The 24373-nt window shown below is 36.2% G+C and overlaps 1 protein-coding gene across 5 annotated transcripts in view; it reads right to left on the bottom strand.

The window, feature by feature from the left end:
- Positions 1 to 24373, bottom strand: part of STAG2 (stromal antigen 2) — an 82560-nt gene that overhangs the window by 6168 nt on the left and 52019 nt on the right. For 4 of the 5 annotated variants that reach the window (XM_054839957.1, XM_054839960.1, XM_054839958.1 and 1 more), the window contains exons 9-33: positions 24028 to 24101; positions 23790 to 23913; positions 22546 to 22644; positions 22368 to 22447; positions 21724 to 21831; positions 20776 to 20887; positions 20066 to 20183; positions 19268 to 19371; positions 18328 to 18420; positions 18046 to 18135; positions 16784 to 16987; positions 15170 to 15240; positions 14672 to 14759; positions 14488 to 14568; positions 11248 to 11340; positions 8735 to 8909; positions 8220 to 8359; positions 6953 to 7054; positions 4581 to 4729; positions 3925 to 4053; positions 3385 to 3590; positions 2761 to 2950; positions 2567 to 2680; positions 878 to 1004; positions 465 to 542 (exon numbers count right to left, since the gene is read on the bottom strand). In XM_054839957.1, the coding sequence (XP_054695932.1) occupies positions 465 to 542; positions 878 to 1004; positions 2567 to 2680; positions 2761 to 2950; positions 3385 to 3590; positions 3925 to 4053; positions 4581 to 4729; positions 6953 to 7054; positions 8220 to 8359; positions 8735 to 8909; positions 11248 to 11340; positions 14488 to 14568; positions 14672 to 14759; positions 15170 to 15240; positions 16784 to 16987; positions 18046 to 18135; positions 18328 to 18420; positions 19268 to 19371; positions 20066 to 20183; positions 20776 to 20887; positions 21724 to 21831; positions 22368 to 22447; positions 22546 to 22644; positions 23790 to 23913; positions 24028 to 24101 (2949 nt within the window). The remainder of the gene's footprint in view (positions 1 to 464; positions 543 to 877; positions 1005 to 2566; positions 2681 to 2760; positions 2951 to 3384; positions 3591 to 3924; positions 4054 to 4580; positions 4730 to 6952; positions 7055 to 8219; positions 8360 to 8734; positions 8910 to 11247; positions 11341 to 14487; positions 14569 to 14671; positions 14760 to 15169; positions 15241 to 16783; positions 16988 to 18045; positions 18136 to 18327; positions 18421 to 19267; positions 19372 to 20065; positions 20184 to 20775; positions 20888 to 21723; positions 21832 to 22367; positions 22448 to 22545; positions 22645 to 23789; positions 23914 to 24027; positions 24102 to 24373) is intronic. The other variant, XM_054839961.1, reaches the window with a different exon arrangement.

The following is a 24373-nucleotide window of genomic DNA, read 5'->3' as shown; positions in this document are numbered from 1 at the left end:
AACCAAAACAAAACCCAAAAACCGCAAACCATCCAATGCTGACAACTGGTAATGACATCAGAGTCATTCAACTAAGCTCATCACGGCAGGAAACTTGCCTTTAATATTGCGTATGCACAATTTTATTTTTTAATTTTTTTTAAAGCTCAGTGTTACCAACCTCTGCAAGGGTCATTTCCATACCAGATGTGTTTTCTTCTCAGATTCAAAGGCTTTTGATTTTTACATAGCTACATATAAAGTATTAAGAACAAAAATCCTATAAAATTGCAAAGAACATTGACTACCTTAGAATTGATGAAGCTGAATTACAGCATAAAGTATTCCACTGACTTTATCAGTCTGCCAAAATAAGCTAATGAAAACAACCTAAAAATTGCATTCTTTCCATTTAAAATTTAAAGAGAGTATTGTAACCTCAAGACAGATTTTACATTATTTTCCTCTTATGTAAGTTAACCTACCGATTCATCCATGATTGAAGCGGGGTCAAAGAAATCTGGTTTTAGTTCTGTTCTTTCTCTCCTGTTCTTTGATGGTGGCTTTGGAAAGCAAGCAAGCAAACATGTTAATAGTAATTTCAGAAAAGAAAAAGTTTGAAAACTGTAATAAATGAAGCTGAACTCTCAAGGGGTCAGAATTTACAAGAGATGAACGTTCATCTCACATTATTATTACAGGAAGTGTTCTTGCTTTTTGCATGGCAGTTTGAATAGACGGCACTTGCACACAGACAGTGGCACAGCCACTTAAGAATGCAGAAATCAACCAGAATGATTTTTCTATTGCACCAAAAGGAAAATTTGATTCAAATATTCTACTTTAAAAGCAGAAATACAAATCCAAAATCCACTAAAAAGACAAGCAAATTTCTTACTAGGTCTATGTCCATGGTGTCAAAATCCATGCCTTCATTGAGATCTTCAATCCGCCCTTCTGATGACATCATCACATCTTCAACAATTGGCTCTTCATCATCTTCCATTAGACTTGTGCCACGTCGACTGAAATGAAAAGAAAAAGCATACTGCTAAGCACTAAATAAAGTTAAGTTTTATCTGCATATTTAAAAAGCTTATGTTCAGTAAGGAACTGCCAACAAATGAGAATTCCATTAGATAAAAAAGATTTTAAGTCATTAAATAAATGCATAACTACTTTTAAAGAAAGTGTCTTCTGGCTGGCTAAATACCAGGCAAGAGAGTGAGGGAGAACAACTTACAAAGATCAACTTAGGGAACTTTGTGGTACATCTCTAAATGGGTATTCTGAGAGGCTGTGGGAATTGATAAGCAGATCAAAACCCCACCTAATTCAGAGGTTTCAATGCAAGTATTTATACTCAAGTGAGAAATAACGTTAAGTTTTGCCACCTAAAGAAAAATTGTTCCTGCCTTATGGCAAGGAAGAACGTCTTTGCAATGCAGTGGGATGCATAAATTCGTTTTCAGACACTTCCACACAGTTCTTCATCCTCTTTCCTCACAATGTCTACATGCAACATCAGATCTTACGAGAAAAGTAAGGAGTCATTCTAATTATACTAATTGGTGTCACTATACTAAAAAAAACAACACTGAAACTATGTTACATGAAGTACTAGTATTAAAGAATTAAAAACAAGTCGGGGAAAGATGTAGAGCTCTGCAATACGCATGTCCATGGTTTTAGTTTACAACTTGTACTTTTCTTCTGTAGAACCACACAGTGTTCATTAAAGCAGATAACTTCTAAAACTAGTCTTGCCCTCCTCAGCTGAACTAGCTCTGGAATATAATTTCGTTAGCGTGCATGTCAAAATGCACATACAATGACTCACAATGAAGTAAATGACACTACAATAAGAATGTATGACCTCTGAAGGACAACATTCATTCAAGAAACATTAGACTGTCTTCATCTTCGTTCACAATATGGAGGACTTCACAAAGTTTTTCTGTGTTTGGGTTGGGAAGTTCTACAAAAACTGGCACTACAGGATTCCTCTCAACTATGGTGTCAGTTTAGGTCAGACAGAATCTGTATCAATCACAGACATGCTGAAGACAGCAGTTTCTTTAAAAGGAATAAGTTTTTTAACATAAAAAAGCAGCTGAACTCTAAACTTACAGCTCAGAAGTCAAAGGAGAAAGAAATAGTAGAATTAAACTGAGCTCAAACTTTCTGCTTCACACATTGAACACCTATTTTAACACCCATTTTTAATGTTCTATTTCTAAAAATGATTCTGCAGTTAGGAATACATAAAGATGATGTTTCACATGTTGTACTGATTGTATTTATCTGCCACAGATAGCACTCAGTTCAACAACCAGTTCCCTTTTTACAAAGCTCACTACGAATTTAAGTTCAAAAATAAGCTAGAAATCAAACATATATTGTGTTAAATGCATCACCATGCACTTTTACCATTTCTCTTCTAAGGCAACTTAAAAGTTTAAGACACAGAAAAACACTACTCAAGAACCAGAACACGTATCCCTCTTAAAAGACAGAGGAGTAACACTGCATTTAATAAACCCTCCCCCAGCCCAAACCACCGAAGGAACATTTCACTCTCACTCACATAGCATGCTGCAAGTTGGTTCTCAGCTTGACGTAGTTCATCGCTGCCCTCTCCTGTTGTTGTCGCGCGGCTTCTTCCTGTTGCCTTTGAGCCAACATCCACGTTACTTGCGTGCTTAAAAAGACCATTATTCTATTTTAAACATGGTTTTGTGTATGAACACTAACACAAAGCAGACCTACTCATCTACGTACTTGTAATCGAGTGGAGCTTGGTGGTGTTCAGGCTGCATAGGATAGACACCCATATAACTTTCTTCAGGTCGCAATCTCTTGGGCTCTCTCATTATTGTGGAAGTAAGCTGAGGTGTCTGCATCATGACCGGTGTGTGCATTGTCTGCTCTCTGTTCAGCCACATGCTGTCACTACTGCTGCTTTCTTCAGCTGGAAGGAATCAAAGGACATCAGTAATTTTTTTCAAACTAGTCTAAAATCAGATGTTTAGACATGACTTACATGCATGTACTTTCTGCTTACTGAGAATCAATTTCTTTACTTTTTGCCACAAAGTCTTACATGTCCCCTACAAGTCCTGGATTTAGAACCACTGGCTACAGCATTTAAAATACTTTTGTATTCTGTGACTTAAACGCAGCATAATGCCTTTATTTCCTTCTGTGAATCAGTGTTATGTTATTCAGACTCTTCAAATGAATAGTTCTCCCACTAAGACATACACATGCACAGAAGTTATCCTGTTTTGAAAAAAAAAAATACAATAAAGCATACAAATTCACTCGAGTTAACAAATAGGGATCAACGCGTGCAATTTATACAAATATCTTCTCTAATAAATTTTAAGATGAGAAAAGATCTACCTTCGGGTACTTTCCGTTTCCCTGTTGCTGGTTTTGTCTTCTTATTTCTTACTGTAGATCCTCGACTACTAATTCCACTAATCACTGACATAGTATCATCATCCCCACCAGCTAATAAAGAGTTTCTGTAGGACATGAGAGGAAGCCACACATCTTCTCTTCGTAGGGACATCTGAAAGGTCATAAACTTCTCCAAGTAAACATACCTTTAAATGGAAAAAATAATTACAAAGATGCAAATATCCGTAACAAGATGTTAACATGTCAAGATAACTAACTACTGATATTAACAGTCAATGTTCCTCATCTAGTTAACAAGAAGGCCTGAATGTGATTTCTGTTCATCCACCATAAAATGAGAACAAGGATAAATACAATTTATCCTTTGCGATTATACTTGACTGCATTAGTGTAAAATTATCTCGATGTGCCAAAGATTCCACTTTAGGTGAATGTAATACACACAAATGCGTATTTATTCAAGTGCATGTCTTCTATGGTTATCATTATAAACATTAAGAATATTAAGGAAATACTTACACTGTTCTTTTGTCTTGTCTGAGAAGTTTGGAGGAGAACTCACTCAGAATATCAAGAAATGCCAAATTTAATGGTGGGTGGCTCTCACCTTGTGGATTAGGCTCCTTAAAAGCAAATTCTATGCCATCCCTAAGAAAAAGTTAGAAACTCAGTCACATAAAGCACAAACTAAAGAAAAAGTTGCAAGCACTGGGAGCTATCAAAACTGAACACCTTTCCTCTACGTCAAGAAAGTACTAATTTTGGCAAAAAAGTGAACACTATTCATAATTTGAATCTGGACGCACTTTCTGTCACGATGTTTCTACTTGGCACTTCAAGTTTTCTGCAGGAGGCCAACATGACCACCACTGACAGTGAAGTGGATCACTTCTTACTGTTACGGGTAAGACAGTAAAAATACTTTTTCATGATAGCATCAACACTGCTATCATTTACAGGCTTATACAATGATGCTGAAGAACATCAACATTATTTAACATTCGGGTTTAATTCGGGGACAAAACTACAGTCATCTCATTTATAAATGGGCTATATCGTCTCTAGCACTGATATGTTTTGTATTAACAAGCTGATTTTGGAAGACTGAAAAGATATTTTTAACGTTACTCAAGAAGTGTTTATAGAAAGGGAAGTAATACAAAGCACACAATTACTTGTGTAACATAGCAATAGCTTCTCTTGTTTTCAACTGATCCAGTCCAAACGTTAAAGCAAAACGTCGAGCAAGTTCCTTTATGCCACTGAATGTTGGTGATGATCTGTCAAAATTATAACCATTTTCTTGAATCATTTCATTGAAAAGCTGTATGAAACAAAAAAGGGAGATTTTCATGTATTAAAAGATTATGCCAAACTTTGGAGCAATCGACACAGAGCTAAGTTTCAGTAAAAATATGTTTTACAACTTTTTTTCTTAATTTGACAACCCCAAAAGACAAACATGGAGGTTTAGGAAAGTCAAGTCAAGGCTACTCTTGAAGATTCTGCACTTCAGGGTTAATCCTTGACATGTACGCTGTCCAAGTACATGTCAAACTAAGTATGTTGGATGACAGGTTTCAGCACTTCCTTAAATGAGGTGTTCTAGAGTGGAGAATATTAAAATGTTGTAGGATTCCCTGATACGTACACTAACAGAGAAGAAATAAATGGGGTAAGTTCTCACCTGGTCTTTACCATTACAGTTTGTCAAACTACTACTTTCTACTTCATTTTTTTGTATCTTTTCAAAATACGAGTATAATGAAGAAATTCTAAAATGGAAAAATGCCTTCAGGGAAGTTGCTAAAGACACCAGGAAATTTGCCACTGAGAATCAACCTTTTAACTATTCATCAATAGTTGGCAACACTGAACACTCTGAACTTTAGAATTATTTTTTTCTTTGATCTATCTTTTTTTCATCCTACTGAATTTGACTGTAATTCTCTTAAACAGTCAATTTTTCTATTCTTTTCTAATTGTGTCTAACATGCTCACCCTTCACACTCTCATATAACACAGAATAAACCAAAACCAGGCTTATTAGGGCTATGAACATTAGCTTTTCATTTATAGATACATTTTGGCCCATAGCTGTGTACTTTTATACTGGTGTAGCTCACTGCAACCTAGTTATTCCCTTTATCCACTATCACTTCTAGTATTTCTTGACTGGTTTCATTTTAAGAAGTTTTCCTGGAAAAAATGATGGTTACATGTTTAACTTTACACATGGGGTTTTATTGTTCATTTGTTTTATAATACCTGGGTCCTCTCACATTACTATTCTTATTGCCATATTACGATTATGTAACTGCCTCCCTATTACATGTGTAATTGTACTTACTACATTCGCTTCCTCTGTCCGCCCTTTAAAATACAAGGGGCTGGTTATTCATGAGATAGAAGAGACTAAGGAGGATAGCATTTACCCAATATCACAAAAATTTGTGAACTCTAGTGAAATGTCAGCAAAAACCACAGGAGCATTTAGTTGTATATTTTATGTTGCAGTTCCATCAGCTCCTTAAAGTCAAGCTGCTATCAAAAGGAAAGGCCTCATCCTCCCTTGTATCGGCAAAATCCGTACAGATAAACCAGCTTAGGGGCTTCATTAAGGACTCTCTCTGGTTAGTTCTGACCAGGATCAATACCTGGACCTATATCAACTATGTGGCTCTATGACCTCTAGTCAAAAACCAAAAACAAAACAAAACAAAAAAAAACAAAACAAAAACAAAAAAAAAACCCAAAACAAAACAAAAACCCCAAACCAAAACCAAAAACACCCCCACCACCAAAAAAAACCCCAGCAAAACCAAGAGATGTGGGGAGCAAGAGGACAAATTGGGGTGCATTTTTCCTTTCAACAATAGCAGAGATCTATGTTGGATTACAGTGGTTTGCAGAGATATGGCTTTATTGTTCTGATCCTGTAAATAAGATTCATGCAGATGGTTCATGTGAGCAGATGAATCCGACTCTGACCTCGACTGAATTCATCAGGTCTCCACACAAACAAGCTCATTTACTGAAGAGAGCATTAAATCATGTTTTAGTTTCAAAGATGGGTGAAGCCCCTACCAAACATTAAGAAATACTGAATTACTAAAACTTCCCATTACTTCTCAGAATAGTTTTTTAAAAAACAACAACAAAAAACCCAAAGCAAATGAAAAAACCCCTCCCCAATCAAAACCACAAAACCCCACCACACAGGCAGGGTTTCACAGTTTCACAACACGTTTCTGAATATGTGGCTCAAACGATTGTTTGACTAAAGTTAAGAAGGTATCACGGAGTTACATTCAACTCTCTATTTATCGGCCTCTCACACTTTGTTGCACAATATTTGATAAGTACAGAAAGACTTGTGGCAGTTTTTCAAGGAGTTGCAGAAAACTTGTTTCATTTTAGACCTATTTATCCCTACCTTCCATAAGGATTTCTTCATTAATACCTCAGACTAGCTATTAAACAACCAGAGGTGATCTACAGTACAGAATATTTCTATATGCACAGAAATATTGTAAATAATTCTTACCTGCTGCAAGCTAAGAATAAGCGTTTTAGCACACTGGATTTTGTCTATCTGTCTTGTTTTACTCATCGTTTCTTTAATAATATCACCATAGTCATTGTAATACTAGGAAAAAATAAAAAAGGTTAACTTTCAATTTTAGTTTAAAACATTGAAATTACTGAATTCTTCAGAAAACATCATCTAAGAATTGCTATTTAAAAAAAAAATTTGAACACATTCAAAAGGAAAAAAACCTAACATGTTCATGATTACATCATCAAAATGATATCCTAAGACATCTGCAAAATGATAAAAAAGTCAAATCAGGAAGAGTATATCCACTTCTTTTCATTCTTGTCATCGGTATAGAGGCAGAACGACCTATTTATCTTCAAGGTCATGACACATTTGTTAATGACACGTGTTCACCCCTTCAAGATACAAGATTAGAATCTAATCTTTTTAGTAACTCCTATAACTCTGGTGGGGAGTTTTCTATTTTCTCTGCTAAAAGAAAGCACTTATAGCTTCATAGTTGTAACTTTTCCAATGAAGACAGCTGCCTGTTCAGTTCTTCAAGTATTTCAGGTTCAATAAAGACCCAATTAGTTATGTAGAAATTCAAAATACATGTAGGGCACTCAGACAAAAGCAGGCTGCCCAAATTTTAAATTTTTTTAAGGTAATCACCAAGGAGTAAAGCTTATCATGTTCACAAAATGAGAACTCGTATTACTGTGCAGCTGTGAATCCCAGGAGCCAAGAAGAGTTTTTTATATTTAAATAAGATAGAAACAGATATAAAGATGACATTATCAGGGGGGCCTGCATGCAGGAGGTGGGTGAAACTCACAAAAACATTTATTCCCCACCCCCCACCCATCCCTTCTACAAAGTTTAAGATGAAATTATTTGATGAAGCTAGACATCATGGAGTTGATCTTCATGAGATGACTCTCAGAAGGCCTGCTAAACTAATAACTCAATTAAAAATATACCATCAGGATAAGAAAATAAAGCTACTAAAAACAACATTAAAATAATTATCAGGTCTCCTTCCTCCCTCCCTGCTACCCACACACTAGAACTATGGAACTAATATCAGTCATTTTTCCCTTCTTATGGAAAAAGAACTTTTAAAGGCCTACAAACTACCAACTCCAGAGTTTTGAATTCTTCATATTTTGAATCAGTTAGGTAAGGTAAGAAATTAATAATAATTAAAAAAATCCACAGCTACTGTATTCTCGTAGTTTTATGAAGTATCACTACTAGGCTTCAAATTTACCTTCATGTATTGCTTGAAAATGTCTGCAGCTGTATTCATTTCCACCACAGTATATACAATGAGTTTACAGAAAGCTGCAAGTAGATTTCTTCTTTTGTGCAATGCTTCAATTTTGCTAGCTTCATCATCCTGCTGTCCATCTAGAAAGAATTCAGATCATGAAAACTGTCGGGTTTAAATACTTCACATTTAGGCATGTATAAGTGATGCGGGCTAACGATCAGGATTCAGAATATCAAGTCTCAATTCTGATGGCAGTGCACTTCATTGCCCACCACCAAGTCTCTCTTCCTGATACAGAAACATAGGTATTTATGCCTATTAATCCAAACCTTTACCACTATTACCCTACATGTCCCCAAAACATAAAAAGCTTTAATGGCTACTGACATTTAAAAGTCAAACTTACCTCTGTGCCCATGCACACCTCTCAATGCCAGGGAAAAAAAAAAGCGCATAGGCAAATACATTAATTAGAAGGCAAATAATACAAAGGAAACAAGTTTTGTACAAACCTGCACTGTTATTATCATCATCCTGATCAATGAAGACATGATCTAAAATAAAACTAAGTAGTTCAGACTGCAATGAAGAATCGGGAGTGTAAACAAGTGGCTCCAACATGTCACGCCCTCCTGTCATAATCTGATGACTGAAGATCATCAACACATCACAGAGAATTGTGAAAGCCTATGAAAGAGAAACCCGAGTAAATACTTGCTTGGAAATTGGATTTTATTGAGAATAATGTATTTCCACTTAACAATACACTTAGAGGCCAATGGTGTACGCAGACCACTTCAGTCCTAAACAACTACACAGGCCAAACATTGTGAGATTACAACATGAGGAGCCTGAAACTCCCAAATTCTGCCTGATGGATACCACATTAGGTGACTAGAGAACTTTGTGGACACCAACTGTCATACAGTCTCTTTTTTTCTTTTTTTTTAATTGTTTTGATCACAATTGTAAAATATCTAACAGCTGAGGTCATTCAATCCCTTTAAATCCTCAAGTATGTCTTGCTTCCAAAAAAGCAACCACCTCTTCATTTTGCTGACGTGTACATCTAACATCAGATTTAAATGTCGGTACTCCACTTCCCTGGAAAGTTCAAATGCATTGGTACCTAGACTGACATTCTTCAAACTAACAGACCATGGCAACGCACTGCTTAGCACTGCTCCTCTCTTTGACTCTAATCTCTTAAGTACTTCGATTTTAATGAACAGATCTTTCTTTAACTCCTCAAAGCAAATATTACTAATTTCCTGGTCACAAAAATACCTAAGTCCCTTGTAACCTTCCACGAGATTAGAGAAGGAAAGCAGAACCAGGGCTATTGTACTCTAGGTAACTGAGGCACTTCTAGTTGCTTGAGCATTCACCTGAGTCTGAGAGTTATAGAGCCTTTTAGAGAGACCTGGTCAGAGCTTCAGTAATTTTTGTTACTCGCATTTTCACACCCTACACCTTGTGATTGTGACACTAGATCGCTCTCTGACAAAGAAAATGCCTATTCAGTTCCAGGAATATTCTTGTTATAGCGAGAGTTTCAAAAGCTGCAGTTGTGCGACTCAGTGGGACAGATTTTCAACTTCAAGTTCAACCAGGTTATTACCTTTAGCAGCAAAAAGACTGCTGGCTTTCTATTTGTTTAATTAAAAAGTATACCCAGAAGATAGTTTGGTCCTTCTCCCATAGTGAGATACTTTATTTTTTTCATGTTAGCATTCTAAAGGTTGTTGAAGGCATTTGCTTAGAATTAATCCTGCTATTAGTAACTTGTGCTATTCGCTGGAACCTGAAACTCCTGTGAGTATTCTGGCTAAAGAACTATTTGACCACAGACTGGAAGAAACTCAGCCTCTACAGTTTAACCTTTTCCTTTGACCCTGTTACCCTCAGAACTCAAGACACATATTTCCTAAGATGATGTCTCAATTCTTTTTGAAACAGAAGAAAAAAAATAACAACCCCCAAGACCTTCATGCCTGCATTTTTCTTCAACAAAGCCAGGACTTTTATCTCCTGTCTGAAATGTCAGGAACTACTCGCATGGACTAAATAACTACCTATTTTAGGACAACTATATGAGGGACTGACTATAAAACTGATAAAATGAAAACTGCTCACATCTTTCCTGAGCAGTACATCATTGTAGAGGCTTTCAACCACTTGCTAGAATGGCCTCCAAATATCTCTAAACAATATTGTTAACAATTCACCAGTGTGCAAGTGTACCTAAGGGTGACCACTAAAAAGAAATACCACTTCCCAACAGTAAAATCCCCTAGGTTACAGTGCATATGTGTGCATATATAAACACACACACTCTCATGGTAAGTACCCATTCTTTTTCTCCAGATTCAGAGATGCCCAGAATCCTGGGTCTCTGAAGAACATATTCAGTATGCAGCATCATGGTGCAGGGAACAGAGAGAGAAGTTGCCCCTGTATGCCCTCACAGGTTTACAGCAAGAGGAGGAAAGTTGTATTTACAGGTCTTGAGCGGATGGGCACATATGTATCATATTATAAACGTGGGAATGCAAAAGCTTTCAAAGACAGAACTAAAAAAATAACTTTTTTCTTTTAAAAAGCTGCCGCTAGCTCTTCTAGCTCTGAGCCTATGAAACCACAATCGGCTCCGCTGGAGCTTGGTAAGCTAGAATAATGGAACTCTCCCATCTAACTTACAAACCGGAAGGCTTCTAAAGTGTGCCTGTCCAGTTGTTGTTCAAAGAAACAAACAAACCTTCCTTTGAGTAAAAGTTTATGTTGCCTAAAATTAGTAGGAAAAAATCAGGTCTAAACTGATTCTGAATTCGTAATTCTGAATCACCTAAAGGAGGGCAAGCACACAAGTACAGTGTGTATTCACACTCAAAGGGCAGTCACAGCCTAAGCAGCCAAGACACACCACATTCCCACATAAGCGCTAAAAATATTAGCAAGAGGAACTTTTCAACAATTTCGAAAGTACAACATTAGAAGACTACAAGGATAAATAACAGTCACTAACCTGTTCCTTAACAGCAGTGTTTACATTGGTCAGGTAGTGTTGGCAGATTTGACAGAACACTCTCATCTGCTTCTTCAGACGTAGGAGATCCTCCTTTAAAGAGAAGGATTTCGTTTAAGTTTTGCTTTTTAAATTTTAGTCACATTTAGTGTACATATTTGCAGAGCTATCCACCACAGACCTCGTATGTGGTTATAACATTCAAGTCCACTGCGTTATTTAAAAATCACTATTAACAAATAAAAATAGCAAGTAGCAGTTTCCTCAATTTTGTCATCCTGTGTACCGCAAAAAAAAAAAAAAAGCAAGTTGGGATGAAAATAATGAAGTTGTTATTAAAGTAACACAAAACCCCCCAAAACCAAACCTAAAAAGACCCCCACCAACACCACCCCCCCAAAAAAAAATCCCAAACAAACAAACAAACAAACCAAAACCCCAAACAAGAGCATAAAGCTTTTTCCCTTTAAAATAACTGTATTTTCAACCTAGAGGAAAGATTTTAGGTAGTGTTTTGTAATTAAAACAGACACGGCTACGTGGTATTATTTTATTTAATTTATCCCCAAGCAGTGAGTTAAAAAAAAGCGTCAGATGAGAGTTAGGGTTTTCGTCCTCTCTTCCACTGAAGAAAGCATAGCTTTTAAAGTGTTGCAATAACTTCCAGAAAAGTAGATTACTGAGCAAATAGAAGTATCAAATTGGTACAAATACCATCCGCACGTGCAGCACAGTTAGTGTTACTCAATCATGTGAGGATTCTAGCCCATGTAGAACTGGGGAAGTCATATTACAAAAGACCAACTGTGTAACCAGTATCAGTGCAGACAAAGAAGAAATACCCCTGAGGTAAGTTGAAAAACTATCCATGCAATCTAAGCCAAAACAAGTCTTTCCCTTCAAGAAAGCAGGTAAGACATTGGTACAACACATCATTTGATCTCAACAGGAATCAGAAAAGCAACAGCTACGTCTTGACTATGAGTTTAAGTATAATATGATTTTAGAACACCTTCACTGCATAAAACCTTTTCTCTCAACATTTACTATTCAGATTACTATACTGATGTTAAGAGAATTACACATGGGAATATTTCCTTTATACAGAATTATTTGTTTAAATTTTAATAAAAATTGAGCTTTTTATGTAGTCTTTTATTTTAGCAGCCTGTATTATGAAGCTAACTCCCATACTTAGTCAGCTTGTTCACAAACAGCACGCAGTTAGGCATTAATTTTGTCACAGAACAACAACAACAAAAAAATCTTTAGGCACAGTACATTTGTCTCTTGTGGTTCTGTGCTTTAACTTCTTTGCTGTTATGTTCCATTGGCATTCAACAGAAAACAATGGAACTGCTGTACATAACTGGAATATTTGGCAGCAGTCAAGCAGTTAAATATAATAAAGTAGTTGTGGTTCAGAAGTTAAACCTATGAAAGCTTTAATTTACTGAATTTTATTATACAGGAGCAGAAAATAAGTCTCAATAAAGAACCACTTTTCAAATAAGGTTTTTTCATTCCTCTTGAAAGTATTACGAATTATATTTTACTGCAAAATAGCGAAGTTAATCTTCATTTCTAGCCTAACTTACCAGTATTTAGCTCAGCTTCTGCCATGATGCTTGTGATAAAGCTTTAATCGCTACTACAAAAAACTCAAGACTGCTGTTTACCCTTTAAAGAATAAGCTAACAAAGCCTCCAAATCCTTCACTCACATAAGTGGTTCTCAACAATCTATGTGTCTACTTCATATCTGATGTTTTTTGGTTTGGAAATGCTAAAAACCGTTAAAACCTAGATGGTAAACTAGCTACACAGCCAGTGTTGAAGAAGGTCACAATTATTTAACAGATCTTCGACTGTAGTTACGGAATCAGTAAGGCCAAAACTATTAATTGGACTAATGAAGTCTCAACGTGATAGAAAAAAAGAAAAACAAAACAAAACCCCAAACAAACCACCATGATCTCACAAAGGTATTCTAAAAGCCACTAGTACAAGTTACATAGCATGCTTCTTCACTCCTGTATCTACCAGAAGCTCATACTACCACACCCTAAAATAAAGAAAAAAGAAAAAATGTATACATCCTAACATTAAGTTTATTGTAATAATGGATTATTAATTAAAAATTAAATTTATTGATTATTGATGCCATGAGTTCTCTTTGTTTTCTCCCTAGTAAATTATGACAGAAACCTACAATTTCTTTTTCCTAAATTAATTACAAGTACGGCAATCAAAGTGTTTAAAAAAACCTAAGAATTTACTTATTTCACCTCTGACCTAAATAAAAGATGTATTATCAGTAACTCCAATAACAAAGTGCAACTCCAGCATGAATTTCTGGTGAAAGAGCACAGTACCCTTCTTGCAGGACTGTAGAAGGCTTCCAGAAAAAGTATGTCAGATTAAAACTTTTTTTTTTTTTAAGTTAAAGAACTGATCAAAATGTTTCAGCACTTACGAACCCCAGTCTATACTGTCTAGTCTTTCAAAAACCATCTTTCATTAGGCAGTTCGCACAGCAAACCACCTAATCACCCTCTTTAAGTAATGCTGTCCAGTGGATACAAGAAACCTTAATCCTTCCTCCAAGATTTTTCTGGAAGTGAAATTAGAAAGATGACATTTGACAGAGCTTTGCCCTTCAAGATTACTATACATAGAACCAGAACAGGCCCTCTTATTATTCCCTGAGAAAGTTTGAAATTTAACTTAATCTTTTCATGCCTTTATTTAACAACACATTTAAAAGACTGATAAAGAGCAAAGTAAGAATACTATGGTAGTGTGCAAATTCTTCTATCTCACTGACTTGTCACTGATACTTCACGGATTGCAAACAAATTCAAACCAACTACTTGAGAGTAGTGAGACTGACTGTGACTATACTGTGTTTTGTAATTGGCATTCTACCTCTCCTTAGCACGGTTACCGTGCTAGGCTAATAGGTATTGCATTTATTTACTACAATTACTTTAAAATTCTGTCAAATTAAACACAATATTGACATTGAAATAAAAATAACAGTTTAGAAAAATACTAGGTTTATAAGTGAAGCATTCCACTACTAAAACTATGAATGCTGAAGAACTTATTAGAAATGCAGATTTAGGCAGGTACCAGTATAAAAAAAAAAATCTTAATTAATTCCATCACAGTTCCCACTTGATGACACTGCAGGTATGTACAAATGTTTATTTACTAATACAACTGGAACAAGGCATACCTTTGTGGAACTGCTTTCAGTAATTTTTGCTAGCTGCCAAAGGATTACATAATGAGTACACTGCAGTGCATGAATAACAATCTGAAATCAAAAGGGAAAAACACATTAGATGACAAAGGCCAATAAAAGACAGCAACAAAAGCTACTTATTGGTGTACCTGAAGAACACATTTTAACTACAGACCTGTTCTGGCATGTCTCCATTTTCAATGCCAGTTTTCAATAACTTGTAGTTGCAGCCAAACAAGTCCCATCTTGATAGGTCATGAGCACTGAAGTATTAGAAATGAAGCGAAGATGTAATTTAACTAACACCATTTCTGCAATTTGATGCTAACAACCACTAAAAGCTTAACTGGTCTAAATAAACAAACAAACAAAACCCCTCACAAACCCCAACAAAAAACACCCCCCAACAACACCAAAAAAAACCCAAAGAAAAAAACAAAACAAAAAACCAACCAAACAAAAACCCCCAACAAAAAACCCCCAAACAACCCAGAAGACTTTTTGTATGTATTTCTTCATATATTCAAAATGCGTCATGTTCTGCATGAGACTCAATCATTCACACTAAAAAAAACCCCTCCAAGTTGCATTAAAGAGGTATCAAATTAAAAACAAACAAATACAACCCTCCACCACCACAAACCCTGACAGATGTCTGCAGAAGTGCACTTACTTGTGAAAAGCAGTGATTCTCTTCAGTGTTGACAGGACTTGATATGCATCATCTTCATCAGGTTCCTCCCCCTATTTAATAATCATATAGTCAGATATCCCAAGCAACGTATGCTAAGCAAACCAGGGAACTTAAGATAAAACAACCCAACCCAACCACTGAGACTCAAAACACCGCCTCCCCAACCCAACCAACAACAACCAGAGAGAGAACTGCATTTAAATTATTTATCAATGACATTTGTTTTTAGAAGAGTTAGAGTTTGAGAGAAGGTAGTAGTTCATGTTTAGAAATCATTAGCAGCAGGAGGAGAAATGGGGGAGAGGGGCAGGGAGAAGGGGAAAAAAAAAAGAAAAAAGGAAGTCTAGGATAGTGGAATACAATGTATTATGTAGGTGCTTCAATTTTCTCTGAAGAATCCAGCAGAGGCCACTGTCAGACAATAGATACTGGACTAGATGGGCCACAGGTCAGTATCTCAATCTTAACTTTAATCACAGAAAAAAAGTCTTAGAGAGGTAAGGGAAGTGTTTTGTTCTAATTTTCCCACAAGTTCTGACAAACTTGCATTTGGAGAAAGAAAAGGAGTAAAAAGGGAATGGTCCAAAAAGTATCTAGTTAAGTACACAGGATAAACTACTTAAGGTCACAGAAACTCCTCAGTGTATCAGAGATCCTCTAAGTCCAATGCGTTTTACTGTTCTGGAGTTGCACAACCTTATCAAAGTACTATGGATTTCAACACTTCTACCGGAGTTATTTGCTGTTTTCCTTCAACTGTCTGACATTTATTTCATTGCCTTGATTTACCTCTCATTCTTTTTCTCATAAAGGGAGAAATAAATGGACTATTAGGCACATTTCTTACACAGTCCACATATGTGTAGGGTTTCTAGAGCAGAGTCCTAGTTCAGGCCAATAAGAAAGAGGGACGAGAGCAAAGCTTGATAAAATAAGTCTGCATCTGAGAAGTGTGGTGAATGAAGTCATCAAAAAGACACTTCCCATGCTCCTTAACACAGGCGAGGAGGAGGAGAAACAAATTTTGTCTGAATGTCAGAGATCCCACATAGTGAAGTTAAATACTGTATCAGAAAATCCTCACTCTTCAGATTAGCACTGTGTGGGAACAAAGTGATGTTTAAGCTATTAACTGCATCTGCTTGCATTCAGGAAGGGAGGGGGAGTGTTTTCTAGAGACTTTGATATTTATCAACAGCAACGTGCAATCACAGGCAAGACTAGCAACACTAGTACATCTGAGGAGAATCCTAATGGAATTACAATGCTACATCTCTCAAAAACATGAGCTTCAAAGCCTAAAGGTGAAAAGTTTACAGAATTTCATAGTTTATCTGAAACTTATCTCAAATTCCCAAAAGACACTTGTCAAAAGGAGATTAAAATTAAAGACTCACTGTCCTAATATAAAAGAACAGCCTGAGTTCACATAATCACAGCAATGATAGTGGTGTATTACGGTGCTTGACTGAACAGTTTTGAAAGTCAGAGGTGAGTTCCCATCCCTAACTCACTGACTTGTATAGGAAGGCAGAAAGACATACTGGGAGCATTTACAGGGGCAGGAAAACTTGATCTTGCACATTAAAATACCTCTTGCAGGAAGTCTTCAAGAAGTCGATTAAACTTGTCTGCCAATTCATCTATTAACTGACTTCTTGCAATGTCAACCCTGTTAAAGATTGTGAATTCTTCATTACAGAGAGCGTGGTATGTTTTTGAACAGGCTTCCAAAACATCTATATCTGTGTGCTTCTCCACAATATCCCGGATTTGTCGCAGTAAGGCATCCAAATGCTACAAGAAAGAAGAGACATGGGAAAAAAATGTATTCATATACATACACACACCCCCACACATGCGCGTGTGTATGTATTTTTAATAAACCTTAAGGAATTTTAAAAGATAAATTAGATTTATTACTTTTGTAACTATGATACAGAACTCAACACACTTCTAGAAAGCTGTGATGCTTCCAAGTAAATTAAAAATCTATTTAGCAAAAATTAAGTAGGAACTTATCAAAGGCTAAAGATTCAATGCATTTTAAAAAGTCATTAAAAATTTGCAATTGTCAGTACGGTGTTATCTAACACTAGAATTTGCAATGACAACTGAACAACACAAAAGCATTTATCTCCCACTTACACAAACATTTCTACATGGTCTTAAAAGCTGTAAATCTTCAATTATAATTTCGTAACACTGAAGCGTCAGCACTGAAACCAACTTCAGTTGTTCCTATATGCCTCCTCTCAACCTGAGTTGCTCACTGCTGCTCTATCACTGCCCGGCTACACTGTCAACTGAACATTTTATTACTTTTTTGACCCTAAAGATTTCCAGCTACTTGCTTCACAATACAGCAAAATAACGCAAGTTGAGAACAGCTTAGACCAACTTCATCGTCATAGCAGATAAGATGAGAGCAGTAACTACATCATTTGTGATCTGATAGTTTTCCCCTTTTTCATGCAATGATGGTGATTTATTAGTTTCAGTGATCAGAAAAAGAAAACATACCCAGCTATTTCTACAAGCTTTCTCTCTCAGGCAGCACACCTCAAACACGACCATAACCCAGCAATAAATGCTCTCGCATAAAGTTAATCTAACTGGCAAGATTATCTGTTAAAATTTGCCAGACAGGCCTTAGAAAACTCAAACTTTTGGTATTTCTAACAACAGCAGCCAGTCACAGCTCTGAAGTTCCAATCTCATTCTCATTAAGGGTTACAATAAATAAAGCCTCGCTTACACAAAAAACTGCACCTACAATGGTGACAAATTCCAGTGGCTAAGTCGAAATTCTGAGGTTTTTCCTTTTGTGTTAAGTGTTACTAAATGTTACTTACCTTTTCTAATCGCCCTGTTGTATAAATTTCCAAATCAAAGTACTGTGGCAACTGCAATAAGTTGGTGACTTTTTCTGCATCTACAGAATACTGTAGAATTGACAAGAAAAAAAAAAGTTTAAATGAAAAAGTCTTGGACAACACAATTTGTTATAGATCAATTATTAATAAAGACTAACAAGGAAAAATGAAGACTTGCGCAAGCTGTATAGTTAATTACAGAAACTATACTTGTTAACATTTCACCAACAGCCCATCAGCAAGAAAGGGAATCAAACCTACCTTTGCTAGCAACTGAGGAAGTGCCACTGCGAAAAGTTCAGTAATTTTTGTTCTGTCATCCAACTGGGTTTTCTTTTCCTTTGCTGTCAGCACCTAAAATATTGGTATTGTGAGGATTTTACAACTAAAAGTTCTGGTGTAAAGTTTCACTATCATTAATGAAATGACGATTAGGTACAGAGACCTTCTACTATCACAATAAAATATCAATGTTAAAAAAAGAGAGGCCAATTAAAAAAAAAATCAGCATTCAAAAAACACAATTCAAAGTTACACCTAATACAGTTGAGATTATCTTGAAAACAGAAGTGACAACCTACAACAAAAGGTTTACCTTCCCTGCAACAAAATACCATGACAATGAAAGAACAGTAAACCTTTCAGCTTGGTTATGATATTTAGTATTTACTCATTCCTATGTCAATCTGATCTTCATACAAGTTTTCAATCTGTACCTAACAGGTTTCTTACCAAAAGCTGCATCAGTCTTGAAAGCAGTTGCCTTCCCTGCTTAATGCTGCACTAAGAAAGTGCTGCCTAAACTTATATTATCAGAGACAAGCCAGTTGGTGGACTGTCTCCTTCCAAAGAGCCCATCAAGTATATTCCCTTCCCTCATTTTGCTCTTTCAAATTGCAAGTAGTTTTAGCTTTCCCAAACATTTATTTTTGTTCTCCTTTCCAAGCAATACTTCTTTCAAAATCAATTTTGTATTACCTTTAATAGTAAAAACAAATGTGGTAGTCCAAACAGTATTAAGCATGTGCCAAAGTCCAGAACAAAGTCCAGGACAGTCAGATACTGGAGGCTGTGGAGACCGAAGCTGAATTTCTGAATTCAGTCCCTTCAGCAGCAACAGCCTACAACCTTTTCCTTCTTCTCACACTGAACCCACAGAGCCATTCCCACATCTCTAGACAAGTAGGTTTTTGCTTCCTACCCTTTTCCCTGTTCCTCTTCCCACAGGAGGATGACATTCAGCTGCTTGCCGAATTGTACAAAGCATTATTTCAATCAGTGCGCTTTCCTGTCTATCCGTTAAAGCTGAAATTTAAGAAACAGATGTTAATACTCAGCTTGATTTTTCATTTTCCACAAGTATTAGTATCTCAGGATCAAAATATATTGGGTGGGTGTTTTTTTGTTGTTGTTTAAGAAAAAAATAAAGACAATTAAGCCAATAGCTCATTTCCAGGGGTGGAGGTGGCACCTTATAAAACAAGACAAGAAAATATTTAAAATTGAGGGAATACCACTGGATGAGTCACAGGACAGGATGAAACAAATACTAAGTTTTATAATCATTTTAGTTCATTTTTCAGAGATCCATTTATTAGCACCTATGAATTAAAGAATCATGCCAGGGGGTTTGTTCCGTTTCACTGTCATTAAAGAAATGGTGGTATTTTTCCATAGGGTAGTTTTAACACTCAATAAATGAACCAGTTTCACAAGCAACTCAGTTTCTCTAATGCCAGAAGTGCAGCCTGAACCTGTGGAACAACAGGGCAACTAGACATTGCATGCTTATTTCCTCTTTTCTTTCCACCACTGCTCTCTGCCTCACCAGAAGTGATCTCTTTCTACTCTTCCTCACGTTTTATAATTAGTATTAGTGATTTATTATAGTCATGTAAAAATAGAGAATATATAGGGACTCATAAACATTTACTTATAAATCAAGACTAACAGAAACTGCATAGCAACCAATATAAAGACAGATCTATGAAAATCTTACGTTCTTCTCCATTGAGAGGCTCCTCCAACAGAAGACTGTTCATACATTCCCAGTCCTTCAAGAGGTCTGTTGCACAGTCCCACATACTGTCCACAAGATAAGCAGCATGTTCATGCAACTAAAATGAGAACAGATTAAGTATTTTTTTTTTATCAGCAATAAAGTTCATTACAGAACTTGCTATAACATAGGGTATTTTTCTTGCTTGGCTCCTGTCTGTGGCAAAAAACCCAGAAAATTTTGCAAGCTCTCTGGTTCAGAAGCCTCTCTTCCCCAATTAACCGAAAAAGATGAATCCAGACCAACTGCTACAAAGACTAGTGCTACGAGACCTGTCAGAACTTGAGGGATGGGGGGGGGGTTTTTGGGGTTTTTTGGGGTTTTTTTTTTTTGGGGGGGGGGGGGGGGCAGGGTGTGTCCCTTATAAATCTCCTAAATCACATTTTCTTTCCATCTATATATTAGCATGAAGAATGATGGAAGAGTAGAGCTCACAGCCTGTCTCAACACCGTGTACTGCACAGATGCTTCAAATAAACACAACCACACAAAACAGTCTTGTCTCCCAGGTTGCTCAAATAATAGGAAAACCAGGACAGATTCATGGTTATTAACCAATGAGTGGGGAAAATAAAACCAACATTAAATAAAAAAAATACTTAAAAAACCACACACCACATAAACAAGGATATCCCTGAAACTCAACTTACTTCACTCTCCAAAAAGAAAAACACTAATGTCTTCACAAGATTAGCATTTGGACTTTGTCTTCCCCTCCTTTTAAGTATTCCATCGTCTTCAGGATCTCTGCGACTGAAAAGCCTAAAATAAAAATTATCTCAGGATGAGTTTCTTATTACCCTTGCCACAGTCAATTCATATCAAGGTATTGTTTTTTTACAGACACACACTTAAGACCTGCTGCTTGGCTCCCCATTTTAAAAGGAAGTAATTTGGGACAAGTATCTTTTGAACAATTTCATATACGCTGAGTTGACATTTCACTGACTGTTTCCAGTAGAACGCACAATTGTAACAAAATGCTTTATAAACATCAGGGATAATTGCAGGTGCTTGAGGTCCCATGCTCCTCTTTAGCTAACTACATCTTCTGAACCTCCCCACGTGAGACTTTAAGCAGCAAATAAATACTAGAAGGTGGTGTGAAAAGTATTAGATGGAAACTCTATTTTGTTTCCCTACAGACCTGATACATATTGAATATTATTTTTTTTCCTAAACAAAAAATATTTTATGAAATGATCATATGAGCCAACGGGAGAGGAAGGAACTACAAATGGGAAGATACTTGTTATGATGCAAGCACAAGTTTTAGGTACCAAACTGCATGAGCATTTTAAGATGTTTCACAGAACACAGGAAGGATGGGAAAGGAGAAGACACAGGAATGTTTTCATAATAGTCCCTTGTAGGTACAAGCTGTTAAAGTGCTGCCTTCAAAATTACTATTTCCCATTCAGAAAAACTACAACATTTCAAAAACTACAGTAGTGTTTCTTTTTCTGTAAGTTATTTCTTAAGGCCACTTCATTATTCAGTTTTTCCCTTTCCTGACAAAAACTAATGAGCATCACAGTATTAATGCACACACTAAAATCTACAGGAACAAGTAGTTAACTATAATTTCTCCATCTTACTTTTTATAGAGAAATTCCCCTGCAGCAACTGCTACTGGCCGATGAGCTGAATAAACCAGATGGTAGACATTTTCACAGTCTTCTGCTGTCAGAACTTCTTCACTACTCCTAGGGGTGGGGATGGGAAGAAGGAAAGAAAAAACACAAACAAAACAACTGAGTTAAGAGAGTATTAGTCCCTCCTAATGAGGGAGATGGAAATGAAAGAGAATCTAAATCTTCTCCTGTCATCCTAAAACCCAAAACAAGTTGGCTTGTTCCAAAGTCTTCCTAAACAAAAATTACTGATAAAGTATGCATGTTTGGTAGAAGGTTATGCTCAAAAGTTCAACTACTGTGTAATGTTCAATACATCCTATATTTTTTCAGTTCAAATATTCCATGATAGCTTCAAATTAGGGAGGCTGAATTCTAAGTTTTTAGCCTTTACACACACTTAACTGTGGGTAGATAAGTAACAGCACTATTCTAGCAGGGTTACTTTTGAAATTCCAATTTGTTCGAGTGTAAAATGCATAGATATTTCTCTAGACTTTGGATTATCTGAATTCTGTCAAGCTGCTATCCTTGCCCATAGCTATGAGAACTACTTTTAAGTTTTAATATTTCTTGTAGGTCAGATAAGGAGATATACATGTACTTACTGTAAAACAAGAGTGAGTAATTTTATTGCTTGGACTGCAACATCATATTCTTTGTCCAGAGTCATAGACACAATTCTATCCTAAGAACACAAAAGAAAGTATTTTCAAAGAGGAAAGAAGTGTAATACAACTTTAAAAAAAATTCGTTATCTACTTAAAAATACGAAGTTACACTAACCTTGAACCGACTGGTGAAGAGTTCCAATTTGGAATTAAGCTCTTTATTATAGTAAAGCCCTTGCAAAGCAGTTAGGCATTTGAGTCTTACTTCTCCTTGCTAAAATAAAATTAAGAACTGGATTAAAAGTCAAGTATAGGATACAGATGTGATCATCATACAAGGCAAGTTTCTTTTGCAGTCTGAATTAATTCAAAGACAAAGATTAAATATTGTCAAGGTATACTATCAATAATCATGTTAATGACATAAGAATATGTCCTTGTTTGTAACATACCAACGAAGGAGATGGGGAAAAAAAAACAAACCAGTGTCTCACTGCAGTTAGTATCTAAGTCAAAATACACTTGCTTCATTCTTTAAAGATGTACTCTAAATGCTGAAGATATTTTTAAGTAGAATTCAATGTGTTTCTTTTAATTTAAATTAAAACTGGCAACATCATTAAGGACCATCTCTTGTTAGATCAGAATTACCAAGTAGACACAGAGAGAAATATTCCTCCTGAAGAACAAGATTGACTTTAGCAGAGAACATGTCAGGTACAGATACAGAAATACTTTACAAAAGTCTAGGACAACCAACTTCATGCAGTTGCTTGTCACCCCCCTGCCAGAGGTTATTGGTTTTTGACACCAAACCGATGAACAGCACAGCATGAGTGAGCATCCCTCATTTGTTTCACTTCAAGTTCAGTAGCTTGAGGTCTCCAATGCCAGAGCTCAGACAACGTGCTGACTCAATGAATCAAGGAGTATTTGTAAACTCTGTTGACCACTCCAAGCAGAGAATAATCTCGAGCTGTAAGTAACAGCTCAAGGCACTCATCAGCACAAAAGGGAACTTTTGCCATGGTTTTTAGAGCTAGCTGAGAATGCTAAGAAGTTTCTTAACTGGGCAAAACAGAGAAAGTGTTAGGCTGTACGACTGGATTATTCCACGTGAAATGCATTAATTTTAGTTAAGTATTATAAAGTCGAAGTCTGTATCAGCAATAAATATAAAAAGGCATTTCCTTACAAGTAACAGTTCCTTAAAAATCTATATATACTCTTTAAAACCATTCAAAAGATTCAAGTCTTTTATATATACGTGTACATTGAAACACCACTGTTTCTGAGTGAAAAGAGTAACAGTGACTGATTAAAATAGTTAAGAGATCAGAACCTAGTCTGGCAAGATCAACAGCCAGAAGTGCGGAGTTACACTTCATGACTGCGTTCCTTTTCCTCAATGCAGCTTACCTTATCATGCATAGTCCACCCTACGTATTTTAAGTAGCTGTCATTGAGAAAGGCATCACTGTACATCTTCATCCATATTCCAATCTCTTCAATACAGATAGCTCTTATTTCAGCAATTGCATCTCTGTGGAGAGAAGTGGGGCAATGTGATCAAACAGATGAGTAATTAGAAATAACTTGTCGCCAGCTTCCAAAATAAATTAATGGCGCTACAAATTACTTATGAAGAGAAACTTACCGGTATCTATGCACAAAAACACCTTTAAATATTGCATTCATCATGTTTTCTATTTCATCCTGATTCTCCTGAAGCTGAAAGAACGAACAGAGTACATAAACAGTGAGCAGCACTTTTACAGTCAGATCAGATGGTGCTGATGCTAGACAAACTAAATTAACATTTGCTAGTGTGACCATTAAATCCTTTCCTCAAATATTCACAAATCTGTTTCACAGTACAATATGCTATTATTTAAGGAATTGCATCCACCACAGCATACAAATTTTAGTAATTCTGACCACTGGAAAACTGACCTTTAACTGTAACAAGACATCTTAGATTTCTGCAAGCTCCTTAGGTTATT

This window comes from Grus americana, chromosome 12 (genome assembly GCF_028858705.1).
Source record: "Grus americana isolate bGruAme1 chromosome 12, bGruAme1.mat, whole genome shotgun sequence".
NCBI classification, from domain to species: domain Eukaryota; kingdom Metazoa; phylum Chordata; class Aves; order Gruiformes; family Gruidae; genus Grus; species Grus americana.
This window is presented reverse-complemented; position numbering and strand designations above follow the sequence as displayed.